This window comes from Myxocyprinus asiaticus, chromosome 38 (genome assembly GCF_019703515.2).
Source record: "Myxocyprinus asiaticus isolate MX2 ecotype Aquarium Trade chromosome 38, UBuf_Myxa_2, whole genome shotgun sequence".
Lineage (NCBI taxonomy): Eukaryota > Metazoa > Chordata > Actinopteri > Cypriniformes > Catostomidae > Myxocyprinus > Myxocyprinus asiaticus.
Genome location: NC_059381.1, coordinates 18,093,471 through 18,118,226, shown reverse-complemented (window position 1 = coordinate 18,118,226; position 24,756 = coordinate 18,093,471). Strand labels below are relative to the sequence as shown.

The window sequence follows — 24,756 nt, the reverse complement described above, 5'->3', positions numbered from 1 at the left end:
TCTAAAATTCAAATATAAACAAAGTTAAGTCAAAAAAATATTATTAATGGCAGATTTATTTTCGATTTGTGATTTTATCATTAAGAACTTCACACCTTTTCAAGTGTCTCAATCCCTATCTTTGCAGAAATGGAACACTGATGAACAGATTTAACAAATTGTACAGTTTCTCCACACTCCATTCACGAAACAAACAAAACAATGAACATCTTTCAACTACAAATAAAACATCTAAAACTAAAAGACATGCTCCACAATCATAAAAATTAGAAACAAGTGTGTGTCTGTATGCACATGTAAAAGTAAAATATGCACCAGTTTAAATGAAATGTAGATACACATCAAGTCAAAGGCAAAACTTTTTGGTTACTAATAATGTCAGAAAGTTTCTGTTTCAACTTCAGGAATATTCTCTTGAATTCCAAACCGTCCCCCTAAAATATAAAAGAACAGTTTTTCAGAAGACAAGACTTTTAATGAATTTATCATTTAAAGCTACATTATCATTTGAATTTGCTAATTATTCTTCATGAGGGAAAGATGCCCAATTCTAATGGAGTTCACAAAATGGTTAATCTAGTGTTATAAAAGTAATTAATTCAGTTTATTAATTGTAATTAAATCATAGAAAAAATTTAAGTTTTGCTTGTTTTTACCTTTGAAAGACGGAAATCAACTAAAATGCGTTCCTCCATTTCCAGGAAGTGCACTTTGAAAATGAGCTTATTATTGCGGCGATCCATTGTAGACACTGTCGCCTATGAATCAAACAGAGAATAAAAGACAAAAACAAGATCAGTGCATTATGATTTGGCGTTAAGTTTTTATGCTTTAATGTAACAACTGTTTTATCTGAGGATTACCTGATTGGTGCAGCTCTGTTTCCATGTGTGACCCATAGCTACACAGGCATCACGGAGAGCAATGCAAGATGGTTCTGCCTTTATAGTAGTGAAGAACCTGGTCATCCTCCTCACCAACCGCTGCCATGGGTTCTACAGGAAAAATTAAAACATAACCCATCAGTACAATAGTCCATCAGAACAATTAACTTAAAACAACCAAATTAACCATCATTATTAGTACTATGGCATAAAAACTGGAACAAAATAGAAAAGATCAGAATTTACCTGGCTGGCACCTGGCGTGCCAATCAGTTGGCTGCCTAGTAGCATGTGATCCAGACAGGCAGGCTGGGAAAAGCTAACACTGACATCAGAACACACTGAAACCTCCCTCTCCTCCCACAGTCCCTGTGGCTCAGGCTGAGAGCTGGAGATCTGCGCTCTGTCATCACTAAGGAAATAAACAGTTAGTGAAGGATATGCTCCTTAGAACATAATATGGCAGACTCTACTGAATAGTTTCTCTTCATGCTAAACTGTGACTCCGATGTCATATGGTTTAAATTTGACTTACTGACCTATTTTTTCGTGCCAGCTGTGAGAGTTCAGAGTCAGCCCGATGCATTTTGGCAAATGGCGTGTCACTCTGTCGTTTTACTCCTGTAATCAAAATTCAGAGCCGGTTACGGGTGGTTCAACAACAACTGACTCGCATATCTTTGAAGAATCACAAAAAAAAAAAATAGGACACTATAGAAATTAATTATCAAGAGTTAATATTTGAAAGAACTACCTGATTTGAAACTTCTGCTAAACCAACGGTGTTTTTTAATTTCAGGGATGGTGATCCTGTCCTCTGGATTATGTAGTAACATCTTAGATAGTAGACCTAACAAAGTAAATAAAACACACTTCAGAATTACACCAAAAGATTAGACTTTTACATTTTCTTAAGAAACTGAGTGGTGCTTTTCCATACAAAACTCACCTCCAAGGTCCCAGGGTGTTACTATGAGGGTGCTTAGGTGTTCTGAGTGGTTTTTAGTGCATTGCTATGCAGTTGCTTGGGTAGCTGCTTACTGGCTTATATCAAAAGAGCACAACCCTATATCTCTAGGATATTCAGGTCCCTATACAGCTCTGGAAAAAATTAAGAGACCACTCCAAAATTATCAGTTTCATTGGATTTACCATTTAAAGGTGTGTATTTGAGTAAAATGAACATTTCTGTTTTCTTCTCTAAAGTACTGACAACATTTCTCCCAAATTCCAAATTAAAATATTGTCATTTAGAGCATTTATTTGCCAAAAATGACAACTGGTCAAAATAACAAAAAAGATGCAGTGTTTTCAGACCTCGAATAATGCAAAGAAAACAAGTTCATATTCATTTATAAAAAACACAATACTAATGTTTTAACTTAGGAAGAGTTCAGAAATCAATTTTGGTGAAATAACCCAGATTTCCAATCACAGCTTTCATGCATCTTGGCATGCTCTCTACCAGTCTTTCACATTACTGTTGGGTGACTTTATGCCACTCCTGGTGCAAACATTCAAGCTGCTCAGCTTTGTGGCCATCCATCTTCCTCTTGATCACATTCCAGAGGTTTTCAATGGGGTTCAGGTCTGGAGATTGGGCTGGCCATGAATATGAACTTGTTTTCTATGATTTATTCAAGGTCTGAAAACACTGCATCTTTTTTTGTTATTTTGACCAGTTGTCATTTTCTGCAAATAAATGCTCTAAATGACAATATTTTTATTTGGAATTTGGGAGAAATGTTGTCAGTACTTTATAGAAGAAAACAAAAATGTTCATTTTACTCAAACACACCTATAAATAGTAAATCCAGAGAAACTGATAATTTTGCAGTGGTTTCTTAACTTTTTCCAGAGCTGTATATGGTTCAGGTCCCTCCTTCAATGTAAGTCCATGGAACCTTTGCATCGATTATATCATCCACCAGTCTGATGTCTTAGAAAAGTAATAGCACACAGAGCTGGGTATTAATACAGATTTTTCTCAGCTAATGCTGTTAATTATACGTGGACCTTCTAACTTGGTATATAACAAAAATAATAATTTGACATATTTAATTTTATGATTAGCTTTTCATCATTTTGGTCACATTTTAGCTTTTTAAAAAATACAAATAGCATGTATAGCATTAAAAAATTATATCTTGAAATTATATACTGTATATTATATTAAATGTTTATTTTTGTTGTTTTTAATCAACTGACTGTAATAGAAAGGACATTAAAAAATATTTCCGATGACAAATCGGTTGTGTGTTGGGATGCACCGAAATTTGGGCCACCAAAAAAAAAAGGCTGAAAATTTGAACAGAAACAGAAAATACTTGCATGGAGAAAAAGCATTGTTCATCCACATATCCAGAAGTGAAGTGATCGCTCTCTTGGTTATTAGCATTAATAAAGAGCATTTTCCCAGTGTACTGTGTGTTATTGTAAGTCATGGTCATTACTGTCAAGCTCCAATATGACATTAAAGAAGCATAAATGCAGCATTAAAGTGGTCCATATGACTCGTGCATTATATTCAAAGTCTCCTGAAGCCATACCAGTTTTCAAAGGAAGCATTTAGTAATAACTTCAGTGAATGAGCGCTGCTCTGTTGTTGACACACACTCATTGCTTGCACAGGGTTCTTCCTGGAGTGTTAATGACAAAATAAATGCCAGAGGTTTTTAAAGTTAAGAAATTACGAATTAAATGTTATTATTGAATAATAAAACTATATTATTATTAACAATCAAAATAATAATATATTATAAATTACAATAATATTTAAATTGACGGAATAATGAAATATCCTATTAGAACTAAAGTGAACAAAAAAAAAAAAAGAGATCCAATAAAGAATCCATTACACATTCCAGGTCCACATACTATGTGAAAAAAAAAAACAAAAAAAAAACAAAGGGCCAATAGAACTGGCTTTCCGTACACTAAAATTTTCACTGGAATTACTGTTAATTTAAAAACTGTTAACAAAAACTAGGCTTACTAGGCTACAAATTTTTTTAAGTAATTATTTTCTGTCTACTTTATTATGAGATGTGTTGTTATAAAAAAAAAAAAGTGGTTTCAATGCATCCCTAATAATAACATTTAGAATAATCATTTTTGTTTTTTGGCCCAGTGTGTCCAGAATTTTCAGTTTTGGACAAGAATTTTCATTCTGGTGCGTCACTAGTTGTGTGGATGCCATCTTTGGACACACATTACACAGAACAAGTCAAACCAAACTTTTACTCTACCTGCAGTGAAAGAATCTCGATGCCACTATACTTCTTTGCCACTATACTATCAGTGGCTAATCGTAGACATTTTTGTAGTATAGCGCATATGCAAGTGATTTACTCTCATTGTAGAGGGTTGCGCATAGAGTAAAATATCGATCTTGGGATTAAAGAATTAAAAAAAACATTGTTCAAATGAGGATCACTATTCATCAAAATCAATATTTTTACCTAGCCCTAATATCAAATACTATATGCTCAACAAGCCACACAACTTGAGGTATCATTTATGTCCTTATCACAAATGGTGCGGGATGAGTTACGCACTTTAGGTTAATATTTATGGTTAGGAGTTTGTTCAAATCCCTAATCCTGAGTTTGAGCAACAGTAATAGTGAAGCTTGCCTTAGCAAACACCACTAATATGGTGCCAAGTAAATAGCTGTTGGTAACATACGTATAAAATAATATATTGAATAAATCTAACACTTGTTATGCTTACTGAGGGGCACAGCATCAATTTTCTTCCAGGGTGTTAGGTAGATCTTCTTTTCCAGCCAATCCAAATACTCCTGACAGTTTTCACTTGGCTGGTCCCATGGTAACTCTATGAAGCAAATCAGTACAATAGTTAAGAGCTTGACAAAGAGGAAAATCATACATTACGTAAAAAGGTGTTCTCTGACAGACACACACTATAATATTGCCTTACCTCCTGCTAACATTGCAGTTAGCACAATGCCACAAGCCCAAGTGTCTGCAGGTTGAGCGTGGAAAGCCGAGTATGACATCAGCTCAGGAGCAACATATGGCAGAGTGCCACACAGACGGGCCAACAGCCGCTCCCTGCCACGGTGGCGGAACATGGTAGCCAGTCCAAAATCAGAGATCTTCAGATTATCTGACAGAAATATGCCAGAAGTGAATATACATTTAACTTTACTAAAAGCTACAAGAGACTACAGTATATGTGAATGAAATCATGGTTAAAGGGTGCTATGCAGTGCTCCAAACAGCATCTAGATGAAAAGATGTTTCGAGCCATAACTGTTACTATACTGTGTATTTTAGCACAATTTAACACGGTCATTCAGATGTACCTTTATCATCAAGAAGAATATTCTCGGGCTTTAGGTCACGATGAGCAATCCCAATGCTGTGAAGATATTCCTGCAAATGGGAGAGATCTGGTTTTAGAATAAAGGGGCTATGGAGTAAAAACTACTGAAAAATCTAACAAAACATCTGTAAAAAAAAATAAAATAAAAAAAAAAAAAAAAAACCCACTTACCACACCAGCTATTAACTGCTGAAAAAACCTATGTGCCTCCTTTTCTGGCATCCCCACGTCTGGCTCTGTCCGAATGGAAGATAAATAACATTTTGAGTAGACATTTCAATACAAAAACAACTAGTACATCCGAAAACAAGCTTCTCTGTAGCTCACCAATTCGGTCAAAAAGCTCCCCTCCACTGCAGTACTCTAGAAAGATATACTGGGTCTCCCCCTCACTCCGGTGGCCAAAGAAACGTACTATGTTGGGGTGTGAAAGCATCTTGCATATGCACACCTCTTTCTTCACATTCTCAATGCAATCTTTCGCTTTGGCCTTGTCCACCACTTTCACTGCCACAGCCTCTTCAGTCTTCTTGTTGATGAGCAGTCGCACCCTAAAACAATTCAGGTGTAGAATAAGAGATATTTAAAGAATGCAAGTAGTCAGGAAGAAACTGGGTCTTTTTTGGCCACTTACTCTCCATAAGCCCCCTCTCCAAGGGTCTGTACAACATCCCAATCTTTCACAAAAGGCACAGCCATTGTCCTGTGGTTCTGTGGACTGAAAACAGAATATTCTGTAAAACTGTTTCATGTCTTAAAAGGTAAAAGCTGCGTTATTTTACTTTTTTGAAAAACTGCAGTAGCTTAATACTACTGCTGACACCGGAAACACCAAGGAAAAGATCAAACCTGCATGCTAGCAACTATTTTTAAGTACTAAAACGACTAGAATAATGACTTGCTCATCAGCTAGTTGAGTAAATAATAACAAACTGCATGCCAAACAACACTAGCTAAACAAATGTAAACACAGAGGAAAAAACCAGTCAAAGTCAAGCTGTGGGTTGATCATTGCCAATTTTATTAATATATATATATATATATATTTTTTAATAAACATACCTTACGAATCACATGTAACGACGTTGCAAGTGTCACATGTGATATAGATGGTTTAACCGCTGTACTGTTATAGTTACTTCTAAAAATGACAGAAATCTCTCAAGTAATCCTCGCGCGCACTTCCAAACTTTGGCGCGTTGTGGAGAGGTGACATCACAGGAAGCACGAGAGAGACGATAGGGAGTAGCTGTCAAAATAAAAGCGCAGCGTCGGCTAATGTCATTTTTAAAAATGAATATTATTGTTTGGCATTTACTTAGGGGATTTATATTGTATAACCTTCACCTTCAAAAATCGTTTAAACCGTTGATTCTGTTTCGTAACTGCCACTCCCAGTTTCGGCGACAACCATAGATAAACACAATACGTTATATACTTTTATTTTGTACACTTAACAGCCACAAAGGCAATGGATTGATGTAATTTTATCTTTTTATTATTTTATTTTTTTCCAGAGTGTACTTAATTTTATCTTTTAAATGTTTCGCATTTAAATATCTTTAAAGAATAATACAAGGTGACAACATAATAATAATCATCTGCGAAAAGGTACTTCAGAGATCTTCTATACTGTTTCAAAAATCTCCGCGTTTTCACCATAGGAGAGAGCGTAATGGTCAGCTAGCGTGTTACGACAATAAGTCACCGTTTGCGGATACCATACAAATGAAGGGGAAGAGCCGTCAACTGACACCTACCTGTCGCAAAATTTTCCGTATCTTCTTTGATAAAATAGCGATTTTATCGTAGTAAACTCCACACTTAGTTCATTCCAAAAGGATTGCTTAGTGTAAAACATGTTTATGATTAGCGAACAGGCGGTCAATTTATTAAGTGATTATCTGTTTCCATACAAAAGCAGTTTATTCAGTACACTGAAGCATCTCCTCCATATCAATTAAAATACGGCCTCTGGTTTCCTCGCTAGTGTACCGCCCATAGAATTTCTAAGCGTTGCCTTGCTAACCTTGTAGGCTCTATTTATAGAAGTGCTCTGGCTGCAGACCGACTTTGCTTGTCGTTGCTATAGCAACATCAGGTCCACAAACAAATCTAGACAAGCGGAGGGTTTGCTAAGGGTTTGTTACAACCTTTGTCTGAGAACGTTGTGTTTTTACTTTGAACAAGAAAAAAGACAAACATTTTTACAATGTTGACAGTCCATCGAAACAGGATGCAGTGTCGGGAAATAACGGGACCCACACCACATTCAGTGGCAGTGGTAAGTTATTTATTTATTAGAAAAGCTTCTTATGAGCCTCTTTCATAATGCTTTGCTGTAATTTGCTGTAACCTTATTTAAATACGTGGCATTAATGCAGAGAGAGATGTTTCTTATCCTTAAAGTTTGTATATACATATTTTAATTCTGTACACATTTTAGAGAGCGAAACAGCCTTCATCCAAACCCACAGACTTTCTCATTATGGAGAGAAGGAAACAGGAGGCTGCAAGGAATGAGGTGCTTGAGTTCACCAAGGATCAAAGCTCCTGTGATGTGAGAATGTGCTGGGAGAGGAACACAGAGCGCCGGATGGTGTCTGCCACTATTGGTAGACGGCTGCATGAAGCAATGGAGCAGTACCAAATGAGCATTGATGAAAGAAGGGAAAGGTTTGAATGTAATATGTTCCTCATATGTTATAAGGAAAAAAATATTTCGCTCGAATGTAATGACTTACATTATTTTTTGTCTGGCACTAATTTTGACAGACTTCGTGAACTGCTGGAGTCAGAGGAGCAGGAACTCTTCAGGGAGATGGAGGCAAAAAAGGAGACAGTGTTGGAGAGGCAGGCTAAGATGCGTGAAAGAGCCAAGACTCTGCGAGAGAGAAGAGAGAGTGAAAGAAAGAGAATTGTTACTGATAAGCTTGACCAACTCTTCAGGTAGGAGCAGCTATTAAAAAAAGGGCATATCATTAGTGGCACACGTTAGCAAATTCAAGCCCTATTGGCACCAGTATCCAAAACACAATTGGTGACCAGCTATGCTTGTCTTTTCAGCAGGGAGTTCATAAGTGGACTGTAAATCCAATGATAATCTCCATTTGTAATTACATATAAGAGCAGGTCAGTGAATTTTGATGTTCCATCTGCCTGTGTTTTAGAGAGCAAAGTGAGGAGCTGCGTGCTGTGCAGGTGAAGCACAGGCAAGATGAGGTCTGCACTGAACGCGCAGCTCAGATCCGTACTCAGGAGGAAATGCGACGAATGCAACAAGAAGAAGACAGACTGTTCGTTCAAATGTGGGAGAGCGACAGGTTTGCTAAAGAGGAGCGTGACAACCAGGAGGTTCAACGCCAAAGAGAGAACAACCTCAAGCAGGTGGCATTCCTGCAGGCACAGATGGAAATGGCTGAGCAACAGAGAATCCAGGCCAAACAACTGAAGGAAGAGGAATCCAAACTACTGGTATACAACATTCAGTACTTTAAAGGGATAGTTCACCCATAAATGAAAATTCTCTCATCATTTACTCAACCTCATGCCATTCCAGATGTCTATGACTTTCTTTCTTCTGCAGAACACAAACAAAGATTTTTAGAAGAATATTTCAGCTCTGTTGGTCCTCACAATGCAAGTGAATGGGTACCAAAAGTTTGAAGCTCCAAAAAGCACATAAAGGCAGCATAAAAATAGTCCATAAGACTCCAGTGGTTAAAAATATATCTTCAGAAGTGATATGATTAGTGTGGGTGAGAAACAGATCAAAATTAAAGTACTTTTTCCACTATTAATTCTCCTCCCTGCCCAGTAGGTGGTGATATGCATGAAGAATGCGAATCACCAAAAAAACAAAAGAAAAATAATCTGAAAGTGAAAGGGAAAGTGGAGATTGATAGTAAAAAAGGACTTAAATATTGATCTGTTTCTCACCCACACTTATCATATCACTTCTGAAGAAATGGATTTAACCACTGGAGTCTTATTGATTATGCTGCTTTTATCTACTTTTTGGACCTTCAGATTTCTAGCCACCATGTACTTGCATTGTGAGGACCAACAGATCTGAAATATTCTTCTAAAAATCTTCGTTTGTGTTCTGCAGAAGAAAGAAATTCATACACATCTGGGATGGCATGAGAGTGTGTAAACTCTTTTCATTTTTGCGTGAACTATCCCTTTAATAGATTGAATAATTTCAAATCAAGTTGTACTTATCAGTGTTATAACTGTTAACGAAAACAGTATTTTATACAAAAATATTTTCCATGACTCTAAAACTAATTCATTAAAGCTGAAGTGTGTAATTTCTGTGTCACTAGCACCACCACATTGTTTTCTAACAGCTTTTTCAAACACTCCCCTCAGCTGCCGTTGATCGAACAAACATGTAGCTTCAAACAAACAGATAGAGTCAGTGTTGTTGTTTCGGGTTTGACAGGTTGCTCAAACAAGCAAAGCAATTTTATAGCACCACAGAGTCTCAGTGTTTCACAGCATTTGTGGCATACTTATGATAAGCACAAAAATTTATTTTGATTTGTCCCTCATTTTCTTTAAAAAAAAAGAGCAAAAAAATCAAGAGTTACAGTGAGGCACTTACAATAAAATGAATGGGGCCAATCCATAAACATTAAAATACACACTGTTCAAAAGTATAGCCACAAGACATACACAATATGTGTTAACATGATTTTAGTGTGATAAAATTGCTTATTAACCTTTTCTGTGTAAAGTTATCCAGTTTTACAACTTAATTGCCATGATAACGTAATGTCAACAAACCCTAAAACACTCAAATGACTGTTATAATGATGATTTAAACAACTTTACAGCTCAAATTATATACAAGTTTTAACAGAAGAATTAATGTAAGTGCTTTTATAAAATTATAAGCTTCACATTTCTGTCTTAAAACCTTCCAAAAATTGGCCCCATTCACTTTCATTGTAAGTGCCTCTCTGTAACCCAGATTTTTGCTCTTTTTTTTTTTTTTTTTTAAAGAAAAGGACGATGAGCGGACGAGTCAAAATTATTTTTAGTGGTTATCAACATTATGCCACAAATGCATTCAACTGAGCTTAACTTGTATTGAACCCAGAATAGTCCTTTAAGCTTGGAGAAGAGAAAGTATTTTACCATCGAAAAAGTTACATACTTCAGCTTTAAACATGAAAATGCCACCAGATAGTAATAACACTAGACATCCCTGAGAAATGTAAACATATTAAAAATATATCAGTTAAATAATTAATTTTGGGAAAATGTTCAAGTAAAAACGTAATATACTGAAAAACTAAACTAAAACTAACGGAAACTAACGGAAATCATTCGTTTTACAGTCTTATCATTCTTAGCTCATTAAGTGTCAGACAAGAAGTAAATATAGTTCCCCAAAATCATAGTGTGACATTTAACAAATGATCTTTGATAGTCTCAATGCTTACATGTGCCAGCTTTACAAAAAAGCTTTCAAGGTGTAGTATTGATTCTCTTGAGTGTGGTATTCCTCAGCGAGACCAGAGGGAGATGCTTCATCTGGAGGTAGAGAGAGCACACAGGCAGAAGCTCCAGGACCAGGACAAACAACGCAAGCAGCTGGACCTTTCACTTCGGCTGAAGATGAAGCGCCTGGCGCAAGAGCAGCAAGAAGAGTTGGCACAGGATATGAGCATTCTGGAGGAGCTATTGACTAATAATAGAGATGAAAAGCATGAGGAGGTTCTCAAGAAGGTAAGACTCCAGAACAATATGCATAGCCACACAGTTACCAGCAGAGGGTTTGACCATAACTTAAAGTTAAAGAATAGTTCTCCTATAGCTGGAAATGTATTAAAGTGTTCAAAATAGCAGGATTGAGGTTTATACAGATGATTATAATTCGACATATGCAATAAAAGAGCAGAAGAAAAGCTTGAGCAATCTCCTTTGATTTAAATATTATAGAATGACTCGTAAGAACAATGGGAAATATGTTGAATTGTGAAATGTTCTTCCTGAACAGTTGGAGCGCCAAGAGGAGCAGCGCAGGTACCGGCAGTATCTGGCAGAGCAGCTGGAAGAGCAAAAACGGCAAGAGGCTGAAACAGAGCAGCTGATTGAGTCAGAGCTCCAGCAGGCCTGGGCTCGTCGAGAGGATCAGTGGCGTTTGGAAAAGACAGCCAGAGACCGGCTTATGAAGGATGTCATGGACACTCGCCGATTACAGATCCAGGAGAAGTGTAGGAGAACGCTTTAAAATCTGCCATCTAAGACATGACTTTTATTTATTTACTGTATTTATTTTCGTATACCCTTAGAAAATAAAATGATCCCTTCCCTCTTCATATGTTGTATTCAGTTTATGTTTGAGAATGATCTTAAAGATCCTGTTTATCTTTTTAGTGGACAAGAACATGCAGAAACAGGCTGAGCTTGTCAAAGAGAGAGAGGAGCTCAACCTAATCATCCAAGAAAACAAATTGCTGGATGAAGAAGAAAAGACTTGGTAGGTTTTGATCTATTCAATCATACATGTGTTGAATAAAAAATATTGATGTCTTGTTTAATGGATTTCCAGTTTAAGGGAGGCTGCTCTGGAGTATCAGGCTGATCTGTTGGCTCAGATGCTGCACCGTCAGCGCCTTCGAGAAGCAGAACAAGCTGAGATAGAACAAGAGTTCAAAAAGGGTCTAATGTACCAGGAACAGTATAATAAGAAAATACAGGACATCCTATCGAGGCCCATATCTAGCACCACAGCAGTTCACCCCTTCAGGAGAAGAGAACGTCCCAACTCCAGCTTTGGTGGACAGTTAAATTTGGCATAAATCTAATATTGTCAGATCTGTTTACAGCATTACAGTAGTAACTCTCCCAACAATAACATTTTTCAAACGAAGTTGATTAAAAAGTGACATAAATACTGTTTTTTCAGTTACTGCCTCATTAATGTTACTACTTACTTACACACTTGAAAAAGGCTTCATATTTATCTCTGAATAATTATGGATGTAGTGTAGCTCATCTTAATTTTTCTATGAGGATTAACATTAGTGGTAGCATGCATATCATTTCTCAAGATATGCAACTCTGTGGCATATTGTCCTGCGCATATGTTTTTTATAAACGTGTGTAATCAGATTTACTGTCCCTGTGTAAAGGTTATAGTATTATCTATTCATTGAAACCTTCTTGGATCAGTAATTATTGGGAAGTTAGACTGGACAAACTTGTTCTAAAGGAGATATTTGCATGGTTAAAAGTGAATTATTTAAAGAAAGTCAGTTATTTCAATGAATTGAGTGTCTACTCTTTTGCTCCTTATTTGAAAAGAGTAACATACTTCCTCTATACAGACTCTAACAGCGACCATAACTCAGTCTTAACACAGCAATCATCTAACTGAAAACAATGAACAACTGTGCATGGTTGCTATAGAACATTTAAAGTACAATGAAAGGGTCGAAAGGTGGCAGGTTAAAATCCTCACAAGGACATAATGACTGCAGTGAATTTCCATAATGATTTTTGCAAACAAAGGCATTAAAACCAGTAATCTACTGGTTTAAATGATTAGAGCATGGGTGGGTGGAAATTTTGACACTATGTTTGGCAGATTCCACAACTGATCAAGCATGGTGAAAAGGTTAGTCAACACCCAATACCTGACTTAGGAGTGGTATGGGTGTGGAGGAATTGGTCTGATGTAATATCTGTCTCTTTTTTCTCTCTTTCTCTCCTTTAGTGGTTCAGACAGGTTTCAACTTTTAACCAAGCCGGTTTCTGCCTTTACAAAACACAGATTCAGCAAAGTACTTTATTTAATATTTTCAAGCACGACATGAGGAATATGAAATATCTAATTGATTCAAATCTCTGATGATCACTGTGTATGTGGATATTAGCGCAATTTTCAGTTTAAAGAGAGGAAGATGCGTGAACATGAGCTTTATGTCAAGGTAAGTTGAATGCTGCTAAAATGTTTATCTCTCAGTTAATCTTTCATTCTAACTTCCTTCTTCCCATTAAGTACAAGTGAAACAATTCATAAAAGACATAATTGTCTTTATGTCCTTGTTTATGACTCAGATACCAAGGATATTCTGATGGATTTATGTCTGAACCAGTAGTGTACTCTTGCTCAGTGTGTCAACTGTGTACCTTGCAGATAGGAGCCGCGAGGTTGCTGTGTTTGTCAGCTTTCTGTCTTTGATAAATGATGCAAACATTGAGCACACAGTGTAAAAACCTGATCATTTTGAGCATTTACTCCAACATTTTGCATTACACGTCATTTTTATGACCACACTGCAATTGGCCTAATTAGTTTTATAAAAGCAGCATAGTCATGGTACAATTACATTTCTAAGAACTTCATACCTTAAAGATGAAATATTTGAAATAAAAATGTTATATTTTGTGGTCAAAAACACACTGAATTGCCGAAATAGGCCTGTACGAATGCATTTTTAATCTACATGTCATTTATAGCTCAAGTCAAACTTATACTTAGCTTGGCATTTCTTCTCATTTTGAGATAAGAGCGTATTTAAATGACACTTCTGTAAAGTGAAGGCCTTTATAGGAACAAAAAGACATCATATTATATTCTAAATGCAGTCTTATAGTCAAGACCTAAAATTTCAGGGGTTTTCAAACTGGGGTCTGGGGACCCCCAGGGGGCCGTGAGGGGGTGCTAGGGGGTCCGTGGAAATTTTCAGAGAAAAGTTCATAAATGTAAAAAAAGTTTTGACATTTAAATTTGACATTATTGCCATTTCACTTTAATCTAAAAGTTTTACTTCAAGTTTATACATGTTAGACTATACTCAATTTTGAGTACAATAAAGATACGTTGTCAACATACTACAAAGTTGGCTAAATATTTTCCAGATAGTTAGGGATGCACCGATTTGAACTTTTCTGGCTGATACGATACCGATTTTAACAAAAAAACTATAGGCTGATACCATTATTTTGCCTCTTACTCACCTTATTTTGTCATCAAATTACTGTTCTGCTCATAGGAATAATGCATTTAAAATATTCAAAGATAATAATAATTGTATTTATTTATCACATGTTATACATTTGCACATATACAGTGAAATTCTTCTTTTTTTTCACATATGCCAGCTAAGCTGGGGTCAGAGTGCAGGGTCAGCCATGATACAGTGCCCCTGGAGCAGATAGGGTCAAGGGCCTTGCTCAAGGGCCCAACAGTGGCATCTTGGCAGTGCTGGGGCTTGAACCTCTGATCTTCTGATCAGTAACCCAGAGCCTTAACCGCTGAGCCACTACTGCCCCCAAAGTATGTGTCAGAAGAGGAACAAAAGCTATTTTATTGTTCAATAAATAATACAATAAATAATTTCAATTGAACATGGATTGAACATGGACCAAAATTTTAAGAGAGCCACAATAAAAGATAAATACAAGATAAAATGAAAAATATATAGATATAACATGATCATTTGTGTGTGTGTGTGTGTAAAAAATTCTACATTTTTTACTTTTTCTGCATTTGTTTATTTTGATAGGTATTTCTTAATATTACACACAAAAATGATTATAAATGTAATTCATCTTAATAAATTTACGTAATGAATTATAAATAAATAATCGTTTTTCATCCCAGTGTTTTCACACTGATATGAAAAAACAATGGTTGATATCGTCGGTTTGTATCGATGGTTATTGCCGATGGTTTTAATTTGGTAAATAATTGGCCGATGCATCGGTACATCCCTACAGATATTTAAATAATTTATTTTGGCTTTAGTAGGCCTACAATAACAAAGTAAATAATTTTCATTGTTTTTATACAGTAATATCACACTTAAAAATGTTCTTAATTTTTCTCTGGTCTTCATACATAAAAATATATAGCGACCTTAATATATTTTAGGTGGGTGTTTGTCATTTTTGAGGATCCTTGGCATCAAAAACCTCTTGTCTAATGAATTGTACAGGAAATCCGTATAGCATGTTTCTTAGTGCGGTCCTCGCAATCACCAGAGGGTGTCGCTCTATACAACACTGAAGCCCGTTGATCCATGAGAAACTGCCGGTGCGCTGCGGGCAGGTCAGTCAGCATGATCGAGTCCATGGAGACGGGAGGAATGGAGGGCAGCAACTTCGCTGCTGCATGTCGACAATTACACACTTTTTATTCCTATTGAAACTATATTTTATCCACTCATTGAACTTAGAGATAAGTCACATTCATCTTTCATATTAACGTGATTTTACGAAGAGGAGGTGAAAGAGGGACAGGGGCTATTCCAACTCAAACTCCAAATTACAGTATGGGGAAAGACACCTGCCGTGATCAGGCGCGGCTAGCGCGCTAACATTAGCCGTCAGGGGGAGTTCAAAAGTACAAGCCAGCACAACAAGGCAACAGGACAGAGGAAACCTGGATTACAAAACTTGATGGGAATTTTATCGTATTTAACCGGAGACATTCAACCTTAACGTGTGCTGATGTGACTTGTTCTGGTGAGAGCGAGCTCTTTTATCTGGGATCATGTCTGTGAACGAGCTCTACTCTAAGGTGAGTTGTTGTGATGGTTTTAAAGCGTTATTACACTGTTATATGAGTAAATAAGGCATGTTACAAATGGCCAGTAAATATAACGTCATTTATTTACAGTGTGTAGTGGAGTAAACGCAGCCAAGCTCCACCAATCTTTGCAGAGAGACTTAATAAATTAATGTAATATACCACATTTAAACCATTCCAGTGGTTCTTAAAAAATAAAATAAAATCCTCTAAGTAAAATATTCGACCATTTGACGTCGAGCACTTCTGTTTATTTGCCCTCAACTTCCAGTCAAGGATTGGGAAGTGCCGCGGACAGGTGTAGGTGTGTTTTGACTGGTTTCGGTCTGCTCTGCTGTCTGACGGCAGTTTCGGTGTTCATGGTGTTCTAAACCTAATGAGCTGTCTACATAGACAGCATTATTGGGCATCAAATGCGCGTTCGAAACTGACTCAAAATTCTAAATAGGCAGCTTAGTAGGTTTTGAGACTTCGCCCGGTTTATCCGACGAGCTCTTGCACGTATTGCCTGTGATAGTTCATATTTTATAAATCCGTTGCATATGGGAAGTTGTGGTCTACGTTTGTCTGTCAAATCCAGTCTAATCAATACTTGGGATAAATAATAACTAGGCTAATTCATTAATTGATCCTATTGATCCTGAATGTCCTCGTCCAGTCTTTTAATTTCAAATGTTTTAATGAAACTGAGCTATTGATGAAACTGTGGATGATTCGTCATTTCTGTAGGTTCCGATTATTTAATACTTTGTTTGTAAAAGATGCCTTATTGTTGAATGCCTCATTTGCTGTACTTAAATCTGACCTGTGAACACTAAGCTTTGTCATTTTGTGGAGCTCATAGTGATTGTTGTGATTGTTAAAGGAATATTCCGGGTTCAATACAAGTTAAGCTCAATCGACAGCATTTGTGGCATAATGTTGATTACCACAAAAAATAATTTTGACTCGCCCCTCCTTTTCTTAAAAAAAAAGCCAAAATCTGTCTTACAGTGAGGCACTTACAATGGAAGTGAATGGAGCCATTCTGTAAAAGTTAAAATACTCACTGTTTCAGAAGTATAGCCACAAGACATAATATGCTTGTTAACATGATTTTAGTGTGATAAAATTGCATACTAACCTTTTTTGTGTAGTTATAGACAATTTTACAACTTCGTTGCCATGACGATGTAATGTAAACAAACCCTAAAAAGACCATAAAAATGACGATTTAAACAGCTTTACAGCTCAAATAATACATGAGTTTTAACAGAAGAATTAATATAAGTGCTTTTATAAAATAATAAGCTTGACATTTCTGTCTTTAAACCCTAAAAAAAACGGTCCCATTCACTTCCATTGTAAGTGCCTCACTGTAACCCAGATTTTTGCTTTTTTAAAGAAAAGGTCAAAATAATATTTTGTGGTTATCAACATTATGCCACAAATGCTGTCGATTGAGCTTAACTTGTATTGAACCCGGAATATCCCTTTAATATGCCAAGTGACAGCTGTGCTATTACTGCTCATTGTAATTTAGCATATTTAATGACTTTGATTGTTATTTTTGTTTTATGTTGACCTCTGGTGCATTAAAAAAAAGATGTGGAAAGATAGATGTAGTCTATTACTAATGTTCAAAGTAATTCAACAGTACAGTGAAATCTGCACTTAGTAATTATTTTACTACTATATATATATATATATATATATATATATGTGTGTGTGTGTGTGTGTGTGTGTGTGTGTTGTGATTTTCTTTCATTGCATAGGCTAATACTGCAGATGACTAAGTTGTGTGTACTATTCAGTTTATGCTGATTCTCATAGAGCTACCAAAGCTGGATTCACATTACACCAGTTCAGTCCCTTATTTTTGTCTTTTGTGTTCTTATCAGATCTTTCACCCTAAAATTAAACGTAAAAAGTTCTGCAGCTTTTATGTAGTATTATTAGCTTGTTTTATTCTTGTGACCTAACATGCAACTCTTTGCATGATCACACAATGATCTTGAGACCAATGCAGTGATGTCACTGATTACAGTGAGAACAAATACTGTTTAATAGACAACCAGGCAATTTTCTCAGTATTGGCTATTGGTACATGAGGGTGCTTATCCTTGTTAAACAGGATTTGCAACAGGGTTAATTTTCAGTCATCTATGGCCAAACCCTCTCTTTGTCATCTTCTGTTTAAATGCCCACTTCATAATCTGCTCCTTGATAATCTGGATGGAGACATCTGTTTCTTTCTTAGTCCAGTTTGCTATCTTTTAAGTGAGGCTGTTAATCCAAAATTGCAATGCACATAAGACCATATAACAGCTCAGGGGACTGTCTAGGGATGGGCAGAGCGATACTTAAGTATCGATACTTCCGATACTGATGTGGTATCAAGAATATTGATCCTCACATAAAAATATAGATTCTGAAGTTTTTTAACAAGGGATCTTACTATTTAGTTTACATGAATATTAATGCATCTCATAAGCTTCGAAGTGGAAAAAAATAATTATATGTGAGAATTGTTGCATGGCACCAGAACTATTTTATCTTCCACTCATCTTGACGTGCAGTAGGGATGAGCGGATCAATCCTAAACTATCAATACTTCAAAAATATCGATCGTCACACATAATATCGATTCTAATATACTTTTTTTTAAATTTATTTTTTTTTTTACAAGGGATATTATTATTTGGTTACAATGAACATCAACAATAACAATAAGCTTCAAAGTGAAATAAAAAGGATTAGGCTATATTAGCAAATACTTGTGACAGATGGGAACTATTTCTTCTTCCTCTCATATTAACATACATGCTGAAAGATACAAGCAGACAAGCGCTTGCGCTGTCACAACGCTCATCCAAACAAGAGGGAGCAGTGCTTTGCAGAGGTAATGACAGAAAATCAGAGAAACAGCTTCATTTATTATAATTAGTTTGTGTGATGTTTGTTAAAAGTTTATTTAAATTATTTAAATAAGTTGTTAGAACATTGCTAATGTTCTGTAATTTTTGTTAATTTAGTTACTGTAGTAAAACCATGGTAAATGTTTTTTAAGGGTAAACAAAACAGAAGTCTAATAATTTTCTTTTTAGGTTTATACATGTAAAAAATAATGACTTGAATTATGACTAAACATAATATTTTATATGACCTATTTTATCCCAAGAAATCGCAAAAAAAAATTGATTTATTAGAGGTATCGGTATTGGTATCAACGAAATTGGACTGGAAATTATTGGTATTGGATTGAAAAGAAAATAAGTGGTATCACCCATCCCTACTGTCTACTCTAAAACATACCACAAAAAGTCTTAATGATATTTTTTTATTTTTATTTTTTATTTATTTATTTTTTATTTATCCAATTTGGTTTTGCTTGATTCAGCCTTTTTGTAAGTTACTATGTGCTGGATTCTGTTGTTTGCTCTGTGTATTTGTGTGGCTATTGGTCTCTAAGGACTGGATTAGTTTGGGGCACAATGCACCCCTGCTGATGTCTCGACCCCCTTTCTTGGTGAGGGGGTTTTGTTGAGCCGACTCAAACACAGCCTAGATTTGATGGAGCTAATGCCACTTTTCTGAGTCTTGCATTGACTCATAAACTTGTCGCTTACTTACCAGTCACCAGGCTGAAGTGTTTTGTTCTGCCATGCTACATTAAACAAAAAAACACCCCCTTTCTATTTTTTGGGGTCTGAATCAACATTTGCACTTGGATTTTTTTTTTTTTTTAAGAATGTAGCCTCTTTGTAAAGAGAGATTTCACCCAATAATGCAAAATTCTCACCCGCATGTTGTTCCAAACCTGTATGACTGACTTACTTCCATCTAACAGAAAATGAGATGTTTGGCAGAATGGCCGACTCAGTCAGCATTGACTTTTTATTAAAAAAAAAAGATCCAATGTAAGTGAATGGTGACTGAGACTAACTTCCACCTGTCAGTCCGTAACAGTCTGCCTAACGGAAAATGGTTTTACGGGTTTGGAACAACATAAGGGCGAGTATTTTTGGGTGAACTATTCCTTTAATGACATTGTATACTACATAATTGCACTGTGAAGGTCTCTCAGTGTATCTGGGCAGGTAAATAAGTCATGTGCACGTCCAGAGGGAGTGCTAATCCCACTGCTAAGGTAACTGATGCAGAAAAAAGAGTCCCTATGAAATATGGAGAGTGCAATCTGAGAGAAGCACTGAACGTCCTCTTTTTGTAACACTATCACACTTTTGTGTGTAAAGCAAAACTGTTCCTCCCTGCATAAGCTGTAATCTTTGGATTTATAGGATTTTTTACTTCTGTGAATTGTTGTAGGTTTTATAGACATGTTTTGTGGCTCACACGCAATACTCGTTCTTTAATTCTTGTTTTAACATCTCGTTTATGGCTCCACAAGCACATCTTAATGTGGCCTAGTAAGACTAAACCAGTGATTATGGGAGCAGTAGGCTAGAGTAGAGCGATTTAGAAAATATACATTCTCATATTTTTCAGCCTTTTGATGATGTTCTCTATATGTTCTCTATATATTTGTATATGTCTTTCTTCTGAGGAACAAAAAAGGAGAAATTTTAAGGATTGTCACATACATAATCCCACTTTAAAGTATATAGTCGATTAGGCAAAACTACCAATTTAAAAAATTTACTAGTTGGTGTTAAGGATAATAATGTATAATTAGACTCTGTTATGTTCATGATGGTGTAGTGGGCTAAAGCACATAACTGGTAATTGGAAGGTTGCTGGTTTGATCCCCACAGCCACCACAATTGTGTCCTTGAGCAAGGCACTTATCTCCAGGTTGCTCCGGGGGTATTGTCCCTGTAATAAGTACACTGTAAGTCGCTTTGGATAAAAGCATCTGCCAAATGCATAAATGTAATGTAAATGTAATGTTCATGTGACTCCGATTAGACATATATTAGAGGGATATACGGACGCTAAGCACAGCACTTCAACATGGTAACTAACAGATATTCAACTAATAAATAGTCAAAATAATTATAACATCTTATTGCACGAAACTGTCAAAGTTAGGGATGGGTGCTCAGACGTGGCATCAATGATCGATCATGAAAACGATGATCGATGGTGATCACGCGATGTGACTTTTCACTTAATTCGAAATTCAGTGACAATTACCTGACAACTAAACACAAACGTGTCAAAGAGGGAGTTTATTTTTAATTTTGAGATTGATTACGTTGTGATTTTAAGGGATACATTGATTGTCAGAGACGTCTCATAGCAACCATTCTGATATACGATGTTGCAATGCTATCCTTACGATAATCAAAACAAAGAGAGTGTAATTAACCGTGTTTTGAACACCTGTCTCTGCAAAACGTTTGCTAAACACGTTTTATTATCATTTAAATTAAGAACTTTGACTCGTTAATGGATATTATTTAATAAAAGTGAATGTTTGTCACTGACTGTAAACCTTCCTGTCCTGGGTGCCGACAAGTTTGCGTGATGTAACACACACCTGCATCTCGGCGAAATGGGAGTTGAAGATTTCCGCACGAGTTTCCAAGTTAGAAGTTCGACATGAAGTGTCATTCTGTTGCACTTTCCCCAGTGAAAGGTGGAAATTCAGACACTCCGAGTTAAATGGAACACTTCATGAATCATCACAGCAACAACAATACGGAGCATCGCGTTCTTCCCCACAGGAGAGAACACTTGGGGAGACAGACAGGCAGAGAGAGAGGGAGAGAGAGAGAGAGAGTGGCAGTGGCAGTGGACTCAACGTGCTGAAGTAGTGCATATACAGCAGGTGAGTATTTCAAACAGCTAGACAGAGCGCAGCTAAATGGAACAGAATGCAGCATCTTCAAAACTAAACTTCAACTTAACATGCATATTAAAAACATGATAGTTATGGCGTCTCCTGTTAATCCAACCGCAATTTGAAAATAAACGGTTCAGACAGTCACTAAAAAAACTGGTGCGCGCTTACTAAGATTACTACGATAACCTGAAGGAAGAACAGACAGACGCACGTTGTGCACATTCTTTCGAGTTGGGCAGCATATCTTCACATAATGACAAAATATGATGCATTATATTTTGATTATGCAATCTTTTGTACATTTTGTAAGAGATTATTTAATAACAGCCTATAATAACGAATAGATGATACACTGGAACAACAAGACGCAATGCAGAAGCCAAAGACATTTGTCAGACATGTTATTATATACACAGTTATGTACATATCATTGCCCCTCGAGTACTTGATGAGTACTCGAGTAATTAGTGCCCATCCCTAATAAAATAATTTAAAAAATAAAATTTTAAAGGCTCCAATAAAGAAATGCACAAAACCGCTTATGCACATCCTGAATGCAGAATGACGCCTTTCAATGTAAACAGAGAGCTTGGGTGTCTCAGGGCGATCCTTGCTGCACATTCAAAAACGCAGAACTGCAAGATAATGGTGCTGGTACACATCTAGTTCACGACATCAATCAGTTTAACCTTTCTAACTGCAAATATTTATTTAAGCAGTGTCAAACAGAATCAGAAGAAGACTTTAATATCTCCAAAGCACCTCACAAATACAGGAATATTACTCACAACAGAGGATTTAATGTCCGACGGTGATCGTCTTGTAATGTATTGTTGATGCAGCGCTTTGATAGCTGTAACAGCAGCATTGAATGGACTAAACTTAAAGCATTAAAGAGACGAAACTTCTTGCAGAGAGTTTTACTGTATTGACTATTATCATAATGCATAAATGCTCTCCAAGAAGTTTGTTTGAGAAGGTCCTCAAGTAATTTGAGAATTGCATCTCCCATTAAAATCACCAACACCACTTATAATAATAATTCTAGTGGTCGCCCCACTAATCGACTAGTCAGTTGTTGGACAACTATTCGATTAGTCAACCACCGTAGCACATCCCATTCCCTATAGTCGATACTACTCATGCACTGTATTCCAAGTCTTCTGAAGCCATATGATCACTTTGTGTGTTGAAAAGACCTACATTTATGTTAGAATTGAAATTTACCAATTAATTAATTAATTGCATATTTCAAGATTTGCCAAGAAAAGCCCCCAATTAAAGATGATTCAAAGGCATACTATAACAGTATCATGGCAGACAAGCATTAAATAGTTAGACATTACAAAAAGTGACTTTAGAAGTCAATACATTGTTGTTTTTATTTTCATATCTTTGAACATTAACCTATCACTGGCATACAGTCCACAGCAATCCATTTTGCAATTGAGTTTGTCAATCTGTGTGAGGTTGATTTAGGGGCCATTCACACCGGACACGTTCTTGTATTCTTTCTGCCCTTTTTTAAATTGGTGGTCTATGTAGATATGCAGATCAACATTTTGTGTCATGCCTTAAGCACCACGTTTGTATGACAATGTGTCACAAAGTTTAGTTGTGTTTAATATAGATTCACACTAAAAGTGAAGGAGCCCATGTTTGTGTCCTGGATTATTGTATTATTATTCAAAATTCATATTTTTAATTTAATTTAAATATATTTAATGTACAATTTAAATTATTATTATCAAATAAATCAAGTAGCATCTGGTTACATTTTATTTTATGATTTCACTGACTTGATAAACCTGTGCTGTACTGTGAAATTAACATAACATCCATTCCTCCTTCGCTTTTGGCCCCTGAAAAGGTGAAGAGGCTTTTCTCATGGGCAGACAGCTAACAGCAGAAGTGTGATGGGGCAACAGGGAGGGCAGTATAGCACAGTGTGATGAGGAGGAGGACGAGGCCTGGCCGTAACGATGGACGCCCGGCGCTGAATCAGCCAAGTCAGCCGGGAGAGGAATAAAGAGGAGCCAGGGATGCCAGTTCGAGAGAGACGCATGCAGCAGTCTTGTGTGTTATGCTGGAAAGCAGTTTTATGTTGTGTTGTGTTATGTTCATTTGTGTCATTAAAAGTTTACGTTGACTGCTCAGCCGGTTCCCGCCTCCTCCTTGCCCATCCTGTGAACCCGTTACATTTCCCAGGTTTCGGTACCAATGTAACAGATTCACAGAATGGGAAAGGAGTGTGTGCGTCTCTCTCTCGAACTGGCATCCCTGGCTTCTCTTTATACCTCTCCCGGCTGAATGGGCTGATTCAGCACTGGGCGTCCATCGTTACAGCCCAGCCACGCCCTCCTCCTCATCACACACAGAAAATGCTCTCTAATCTCCTCAGAGAGGTGCAACAAAGCTTCTTTTTCAATACACTTGCTCTCCTCGTGTTTCCTTACTTTGAATTAGTCTAAAGTCCCCAGGGGCAGCTCACTTGTTAACCACTGCTACAAAGCCCTGCTCTTGGTTCATCACAAGCAGGTACTGGTGTCAGGTTTCAACATGATTCAAGCAGCTAGTCAACCTTTCCTGGACAGTGGACACCACAAAGATCACAGGTGGAGAGGGAAAAAAAAGAGAACAAATGTGACACTCTCTAGGAAACACCTAGTCTTTCCATCTAGGACTTTTGTGAGTTTGCTGACAGTCATCAGGGTGTGGCAAGCAGAGACAGAGCTTTTTTCCAACCTTTTACCCTTTAGGTTAAGAAGAAAGTGTGGTAAATCCATAAAAAAATAAGACTTGTTGCCACTAGGGTTGCCACGGTGTACAATGTTACTGGTTTTACTCGGTACAAGGGACAACACCGGTGGGAAACATTATGAATGGAACTTCCAATATCAATACAATAGCCTAAAGAATAGAATAGCCTTAAATAAAGAATAGTTGAAGAGTTTGCGACCCATGATAAATGAATCTAAATAATGCATTGAAAGACAGATTTTCTTTACCAATATATCAAATTACACTGGCAGCAAAGTACGTGAACTGACAGAAGACGTTTAATTGCAGGTAGTGAAATTAATGTGCGTGGTGGGTAACTATAAGACGTCTCAGATTCGTAATGATACAAGAAATGCTGTTAGACACAGACATGCACTTGAAGAAACACACTTTATTATATT

At 36.6% G+C, this 24,756-nt stretch overlaps 3 protein-coding genes across 4 annotated transcripts in view; 2 read left to right on the top strand and 1 right to left on the bottom strand.

The window, feature by feature from the left end:
- Positions 1–30: 30 nt before the first annotated feature.
- Positions 31–6,435, bottom strand: chek1 (checkpoint kinase 1). Its single transcript, XM_051678114.1, has 13 exons — positions 6,297–6,435; positions 5,869–5,952; positions 5,562–5,785; positions 5,406–5,470; positions 5,215–5,284; positions 4,827–5,015; positions 4,617–4,721; positions 1,639–1,734; positions 1,424–1,505; positions 1,131–1,296; positions 864–995; positions 657–758; positions 31–434 (listed from the first exon to the last, which is right to left on the bottom strand). The coding sequence occupies exons 2-13, from the start codon at positions 5,931–5,933 to the stop codon at positions 342–344; spliced, it is 1,389 nt and encodes a 462-aa protein (XP_051534074.1). The 5' UTR covers positions 5,934–5,952; positions 6,297–6,435; the 3' UTR covers positions 31–341.
- A 915-nt stretch (positions 6,436–7,350) lies between these two features.
- On the top strand, positions 7,351–12,132 carry cfap53 (cilia and flagella associated protein 53). Its single transcript, XM_051677593.1, has 8 exons — positions 7,351–7,518; positions 7,681–7,910; positions 8,010–8,183; positions 8,405–8,708; positions 10,755–10,973; positions 11,245–11,461; positions 11,625–11,727; positions 11,800–12,132. Exons 1-8 carry the CDS (start codon positions 7,447–7,449, stop codon positions 12,047–12,049), a joined length of 1,569 nt encoding a protein of 522 aa, XP_051533553.1. The 5' UTR covers positions 7,351–7,446; the 3' UTR covers positions 12,050–12,132.
- An 842-nt stretch (positions 12,133–12,974) lies between these two features.
- The window catches only part of myo5b (myosin VB), a 93,239-nt gene continuing 81,457 nt past the window's right edge, over positions 12,975–24,756 (top strand). The window contains exon 1 of one of the 2 annotated variants that reach the window (XM_051677598.1): positions 12,975–13,180. In XM_051677598.1, the coding sequence (XP_051533558.1) occupies positions 13,154–13,180 (27 nt within the window). In that variant the 5' untranslated portion in view covers positions 12,975–13,153. Of the gene's footprint in view, positions 13,181–15,415; positions 15,778–24,756 lie in introns of those variants that run through there. The other variant, XM_051677600.1, reaches the window with a different exon arrangement.